The sequence below is a fragment of the Triticum aestivum genome, chromosome 4D (genome assembly GCF_018294505.1).
Source record: "Triticum aestivum cultivar Chinese Spring chromosome 4D, IWGSC CS RefSeq v2.1, whole genome shotgun sequence".
Lineage (NCBI taxonomy): Eukaryota > Viridiplantae > Streptophyta > Magnoliopsida > Poales > Poaceae > Triticum > Triticum aestivum.
This window is the reverse complement of record NC_057805.1, coordinates 98,316,674-98,323,836: the sequence shown is the minus strand read 5'-3', so window position 1 is coordinate 98,323,836 and position 7,163 is coordinate 98,316,674. Positions and strand designations below refer to the sequence as shown.

Genomic DNA, 7,163 nt, shown 5'->3' with positions numbered 1-7,163 from the left:
CGGGGTCCTGGACCCCCGTGCGCACGGGGTGTGGGTTTCTTATGTGTGTGTAGCCCGTGTGCACGAGGCTGACTTAGCCTGTGCGCATGGGGTCCAACGGGCAAAATAAAGGCATCTTCTTCCACCTCCAACCCTAACCCTTATGTCTTGTTGAGCTCCAAGATTGACAAACTCCATTTTGCTCCTATCTCTCAATCCCCACACCAAAATTTGTTAAAAATTTTGAGATGAGAAAGCAAGATCTGATCTACGCTTTGACCAAACCAATTTGTATTCCCCGCAAGATTTATTTACCATTGATTTGTTACTCTTGGAGATTGGGCTCCTAGATGGTTAGGGCTCCTCCATAAGCTTCCTTGCTTGTAGTGTGCTCCGGAGACGTATGTAAAGGTGTGGTGGTCGACTGCAAGACCAATTCGAGTGATTTGAGGCTCATCCGTCGGGGGTAACTCAAGGAGAATACAGTGAGCCTTCGATGGCGTTCCGTAAGCTTTGGCTCCGACACCGCTCCAACGGAGATTAGCTCTTCCCCAAGGAATAATGAACTTTGGGATAAAATCCATGTCCCCGACTCATCCTTCCCCGCACCTTGCTTTGCTTTGTATGCTTGTTGGCTTGCTATCTAGATTGTTGTCTAGCATATATTTTTGTAAGGTTGCTTGTCATATAGGCTGTGTCCACCTAGTTGCACATTTAGTGAACCCTATTTATCCGCCCTAAAATTCACAAACAAGACTAAAATTTGTAGTCTCTTATTCACCCCCTCTCTAGTTGACCGTATCGATCCTTTCAAATGGTCCTCTTGATATTTTCTTGGTAACTAATTATGCGACCGGATGCTAGTATCCTCTCCCGCGCCAATTCACTTGATGATTCCTTGTGCCAAAATGTCATGCCCATCTAGAACAACCCTCCATATTTGAGTTGGACGAGAACCCTATTCCGCCTCTAGTATGGTGCACTCTGGATAGTATATAGCTTTAAGCATTCTTGCATTTAGATTCATAGGTTCATTCAGCAGCCTCAAAGCCTACCTCGTTAACAACGCGAGGTTAAATATTTCCATGTCATGGAAGCCAAGACCTCTCAAAATGCTTTGGTCTTGTCTTAACATCCCATGCCATGGAATAAACTGGAATTACCTGAGCTAGCGCCTTGATTAACACCTCCTTGCCAACATCAGATAATAGCTTTTCCATCCAGCCTTTCACCATCTCCCATACACAGCCCAAGTCTCGTATTTTGAGCAGCCAACATCAGTCGGCATGCCCAAATATTATCGCTCAGAGACTCGTTTGGGACATTCAGTACATCTTTCACGCTGGTTCAGATGTCTTGAGGGCATCCCTTACTAAAAAGACGAACGACTTATAGTTATTAATTCTCTGACCCGAAGCGCTGCAATACGTGTTCAACATATTTGACATCAGATTTGCACCCTCAAGACTTGCCTTGAAAGGCAATAGACTGTCATCCATGAATAAAAGATGGTTCACTATCGGGGCTGTGGGTGTCACCTTTATGCCGCTTAGAAGTTAGAATTGATAACAGAGAATTGGATTTTAAAAGGCATGAAAGACCCTCTGCCGCAATAAAAAACAAGTAAGGGGAAGCTTGAACCGGTCAAGTTTCTCTCCAATGAATAATACTGATAAAGAAACTAAAGACATCATCCCCATGACCGTGTTTATCCATGACTGAAGCAAACCCAAGTTTGGTCATGATAGCCTGCAAATAAGTCCACTCTAATCTGTCAGGCCTTCATCATGTCAAGCTTCAGTGCGAAGGAGCTACTCGACTTGGCTTTGGAACGCTTCATAAAATATAAGCACTCGTATGCATAGATAATATTGTCCGTGGTTAGCCTTCTAGGAACAAAAGTTGACTGTTCCACAGAGATGACGTCAGGCAAGGTGAGCTTTAGTCTGTTGAAAATCACTTTGGATACTTTTTTGTAAAGCACATTGCACAAACTTATAAGTCGCAACTGACCAAGAAGTGTAGGGTTTGTTACCTTGGGAATTAACCAACACTACTTCATTAATGTGTTTCGCACTCTCTTCTCCTTTCATAATCTTGACGACAGCCGACACAGCCCTAGTGATCTCCTCTCCACATATGTCCCAGGTGGTTGCTTTTATAAATTCCAATTAACAACTTGTCCTTTTTCAAAAAAAATTGCTTGTCCTTTTTATTGGATTTCAATCAATAACTGACTGACTAATTTAGTGGGCCACGAGCATATCGGCTCGGGGGGAAATATCAGGTGATACCAACATTTAGAAGCTCCCCTGACACCAACTCAAAAAAGTCAAATTTAAATGTTTCAAAAAAAATCGAAAAAGCATGGATGTTCACAACATATGTGTCTACAAAACCTAAAAAAATCATATACAAATTGAGAAAAAAAAAGAGACAAACCTGCTGTGGATAGAATAGTTTTTCACACTATTCATGCTTTTGTCTTTATTGACACTATTCGTGCTAAATTTGTCTCTCTTTTTTCTCTGTGCGTGATTTGAATTTGGATCTGAATTTTTAGGGTTCGTAGACACATGTGTTGTGAGCTTCACAAATTTTCATGAATTTTTTTGAATCCTTTAAATTTGAATTTTTTTTTCGAGTTGGTATCCTAGGAGCATCTAAGTGGTGTATCCTGATATTCTCCCATCGGCCCGGTTCCATCCCTAAATGAAAAAGCTCAGGAGCATTTATTTCCCCTTTCCTTCGGCCGTTCCTGCTCCAGTCCACAGACATAGACACCAGGCGCCGCTCAAAGCCCTCGTCCCCACCGCGGCTTCCGGCGGCGGCGGCGGAAATGGAGTACTTCACCTCGAGTCCCCTTTTCATGCCTTTGGTCAAGCTAGTGGGCGAGTACCTGGGCAGCGAGGACTGGATGCATCAGCTCTTCCACCGCACCTACTTGCCTGCCCACTACGCCCTCCCCGACCCGCCCGTCTCCGCCGCCGCTTGCCTCTTCGCCCTTCCCCCCCACGACGACGTCGACCGCGTCAGCCGCCTCCCCGACGCGCTCCTGCACAACATCGTCTCCCGCCTCCCCGTAAAGGACGCCGCCCGCACCTCCGCGCTCTCCCGCCGCTGGCGCGGGGTCTGGCGCTCCGCCCCGCTCGTCCTCGTCGACGCCGACCTCTTCCCCGCCACCTCCGCCGTGTCCAGCGTCCTCGCCGCGCACCCGGGCCCCTTCCGATGCGTCCACCTCAACGACTGCTACATGGACGAGTTCCCTGCCCTGCTCACGGGCTGGCTCCAGATCCTCGCCGACAAGGGCATCCGGGAACTCGTCCTCGTCAACCGCCGGTGGCCGCTCGACATCACTCTCCCCGACACTTTCTTAGGCATGGCCACCCTCACCCGCCTCTACCTCGGCCCCTGGAAGTTCCCCGACACGGCCGGCCTCCCAAGCGCCACCTGCTTCCGCAACCTCCGCGAGCTCGGGCTCTGCAACGTCATAATGGAGAGCAGGGACTTGGACTTCGTCCTCGACAGGAGCCCCGTGCTGGAGACGCTCTGTCTCGAAGGGAATCTCTTCAGGCTTTGCCTCCGCCTTGTCAGCCAGAGCCTCCGGTGCGTGCAGATCATAGGGTGCTTCCTTGAAGAAATCTTCGTGGTGGACGCCCCGCACCTTGAGCGGCTCATCCAGTCCGAAGGTTGTACCCCTAATGGCACCTGCATCAAGGTGAAGATTGGGCATGCCCCCAAGCTGCACTTGTTGGGATACTTGGAGCTGGACCAGAGGCACATCCTAGAGGTCGGCAACACCATCATCAAGGTGCCTCATCTCCCCTTTAGTTCAGCCTAAATTCCTAGGCGATCAATGCAAATGTGTGATCTTTCTTCTCTTAATTGGGTGCATTGTAAATTTTAATTGCAATTGCAGGCTGGGACAGGGGTGAGTCTGAGCACCATGGTGCCAAGTGTGGGAATTCTGGCTTTGGAGGTGCGTTTAGAAGTCCGCAATGATGCCAAGATGGTTCCCGGTGTCCTCAGATGCTTTCCGAATGTTGAGACGCTCCACATCAAGGTGAGGCCCCTGAAGTTTCTATTGCCATTCATTTGCACCATCATGTACTGGCATCATATTTTGAACTGTGCCATATTGCTACTTGCTATCAATAGCTGATGAACTGCATGTACATTTGACTGGTTGAATTTTCAGTCTGGAAAAACCGACCAATCCACTGGCAAGCTGAACCTAAAGTCCTGGCACGAGTCTGGCACCATAGAATGCATCCGGTCGCGCATCAAGCTGCTGGTTTTCCATGATTTCCGAGGGGGCCGCGGTGAGCTCGCCTTCCTCAAATTCTTCTTTGAGAGCGCATTGGTGCTGCAGGAGGCGGTGATTGTGTTTGCCGCTGCCCCCAGTTCGATGGAAGAGGTGCAATCCAAATTGGATATTCTGGGGTCCATGAAACGGGCCAGTGAAACCTCCATAGTGCTGCTCACTACACGTTCTGATCCTCAAGGAGGTTATATTTGGAGCTTCAAAATAGGATCTGATTTTTCTCCTGCCGACCCTTTTGAAAACTACTGAAGTCAAGGCAAGTGGCCTATGTACTTCAGAATGTTCTGCTGCTTGCAAGACAATGTTTAAGATTTGATTTTAGTGTTTGAAGATTCACACTGTCTCTTGTTTCTGCTACTAGCATGATTAGCCATTACAAGTTTGTAGTTGTCAGGTCTAACCAACTAAGGTTAGAATGCAAATTTTCACACCAGATATGGAATGGTGCTTTAATCATCATTTTGATGGTTTCTCCAATAGCGCTCCACTCATTGCTCAGCAATCCCGTCGATAGATAGCCAAGGTGTAACGGTCCGGGGTAGTATCCTAATTAGAATTGCTTCTTATTTTTGTTTTTGTATCACCATGGCATGATGCCATCATATATCATCATGCTTTAATCTTGAAATGGTGTTAGATTAAATCCCAATAGTATTAATGCCTAATTAAAATGCAGTTTAATAAAATACATAGATTTGTATCTATTTAAATTGAGAGACTTTAACATGGTGAAATCTGTCGAAACCATAGTTTTAAAAACCGGACCGGAATGAAGGGGGAAAAACCGGAACCGAAGCCTTGTCCAGTTTTTAACGTGTGTTGATCTTTTAGCAAAAAACCAGCAAAATATCAAGAAAATCGTATGTAAACTAGAAATCGAACCTTTAACATTGAGCCACCACACGCCCAAAGGCCCAATACCAACTGGGTTAGCTACAATTTATGATTTAATAAAGGATTACAACCAATATAAAGTGTGTGGTTGCTTCGGATGCTAAGCAGGTCATAGGTGATATCCACAATGACAACCGTGGTAGTAATGGAGCCATTATCAATGAGATTAAGCTTCAAGCTTCGCTTTTTACTTGTAATTTTACTTTTGAAGGTCGTGTTGTCAATGTTGAAGCACGTAGTTTAGCCAAGTTCGCTTTGTCTCTAGGTCTGAGACGTCACATTTGGTTCGCCAACCCTACAACCAGAATTGTATCCCACATTCTGTTGATTTTCGATGAATAAAGCTTGGTTGTGAAGGTTCATTTGATCAACGGTCATTTAAAAAAAAAGAAGAACAACTTAAATATTCATGTTTTTGGTCGCTATTGAACCAGTTGAACCAGCGGTCCTACCGGTAAAAACCGAAACCAATAGCCTAACCGGGTCCACTGACTGGTAAAACCCGAAACCAATAGCCTAACCGGGTCCACTGTTGGTCCGGTTTTTAAAAGTTGTAACCCTATAGATAGTCTCCACTAAAAATAGGAACCTCCCAAAATTATTTCTAATTTTTGGAATAATTTAGTACCACTTACAGTTGCAGTTCAAACCCAAATGTTAATGTATATGGATTACATTCCATGTAAATTATAAATGAGTGCCCAAATATATCGCAAGGCTACACGTAAATTTTTATCAAATCAGGAGCCCATTTTACCTGCCAAACAATTTTTTAATATGAGCTATTTTAATATAATGATTAAAGCCGAGAGAGAGTGTGTGTATTGTGTGTTTGAGCCGGTCCAGCAGCAGTTGAGTATCGCTTAGTTAACTTTCGCCCTACGGCACAACATAGCCCTAGTCGCAGCCTACACAGTCACGACCCAACCTGACCATTCGGCTCACTTTCCCTCTCGGCTAACCCTAGGGCCACCAGAAACCGTTTTCCACGAAACCCTAAACCTCCCTGGCGGCGGCGATTGGGGATCGGGGGAAAAAACTCGCGCTCGTCGATCTCGACCAGCGGGGCGCTTCGATCTCCTGAGAGGATGGCTACATATGATCATGGCAAGCAATCAGCAGGGAGTCAGGACCCGCTGCGTGCAGATAGGGCTCGTTTGGAGGAGGCTCTAGGGAAGTTGGGAATCACCGATGAAGAAGCTACTCCGTTGGTCATTGATGATCGCGAGGAGGATGCGCCGGAGAAGTGGCTACTAGCAGGAAGGTACTGCATCGCAACGTGCTCCACATCCATACCATCACTAATGCTCTGCGGCCGGCGTGGGGGAACCCTCCGGGACTTCAATTCAGATTGATGGGAGAGAATATTTTTGTTGATGAGTTTGAGTCGCAGCGAGATAGGGACCGCATCTAGGACGGATCGCCTTGGCATATCAGTAAGAATGCGGTCATCTTGGCTGATTTCAAGGATTGTATGAGACCCGATGAGGTTGAGTTTGATAAATTGCACCTATGGGCTAGGGTTTTGAACCTACCCTACAACCTTCGGGATGACTCGTGGGGAAAAGTTATTGCAAAGCAGATTGATAAAGGAGCTACTCACGCGCAGTTTGACCACATGGGTGGCTTTCTGAGGGCGGGAGTTTCAGTTGATGTGAACAAACCGCTGCGACGGTGGATTGTCATTGAATCGGCAAAGAGACAGAAGCAGGATCACTATGATATTCAGTATGAAAACGTACCCCACTTTTGTTTCTCATGCGGCCGTCTAGGTCACTCTGATCCATTTTGCCCAACTCCTGGTCACCGGGATGAGAAAGGCGAGCTACCCTTTGGTCCGAAGTTGAGGGCACCGGAGGAGCGCAGGAAGACTACCTCGGGTGAGTCTGCAGCCAGAGAGCAGCAGTCGGGCCCGGCCAGCAAGAGGGAGTCTAAGAATTCCAGCAACGTATCGGCGGGGGGTAAT

General features: G+C 46.9%; 1 protein-coding gene across 1 annotated transcript; it reads left to right on the top strand.

Moving 5' to 3' along the window:
• The first annotated feature begins 2,712 nt into the window (after positions 1 to 2,712).
• LOC123099735 (F-box/FBD/LRR-repeat protein At5g22660) lies at positions 2,713 to 4,762 on the top strand. The gene is made up of 3 exons (XM_044521837.1): positions 2,713 to 3,790; positions 3,899 to 4,042; positions 4,178 to 4,762. The coding sequence occupies exons 1-3, from the start codon at positions 2,819 to 2,821 to the stop codon at positions 4,550 to 4,552; spliced, it is 1,491 nt and encodes a 496-aa protein (XP_044377772.1). The 5' UTR covers positions 2,713 to 2,818; the 3' UTR covers positions 4,553 to 4,762.
• The last annotated feature ends 2,401 nt before the right edge of the window (positions 4,763 to 7,163 follow it).

Excerpts from the sequence above, each read along its gene's own strand:
- LOC123099735 (XM_044521837.1), top strand. The coding sequence starts at position 2,819 with ATGGAGTACTTCACCTCGAGTCCCCTTTTCATGCCTTTGGTCAAGCTA. Across the intron at positions 3,791-3,898 it reads TCGGCAACACCATCATCAAG|GCTGGGACAGGGGTGAGTCT; the intron begins GTGCCTCATCTC and ends TTGCAATTGCAG. Across the intron at positions 4,043-4,177 it reads TTGAGACGCTCCACATCAAG|TCTGGAAAAACCGACCAATC; the intron begins GTGAGGCCCCTG and ends TTGAATTTTCAG.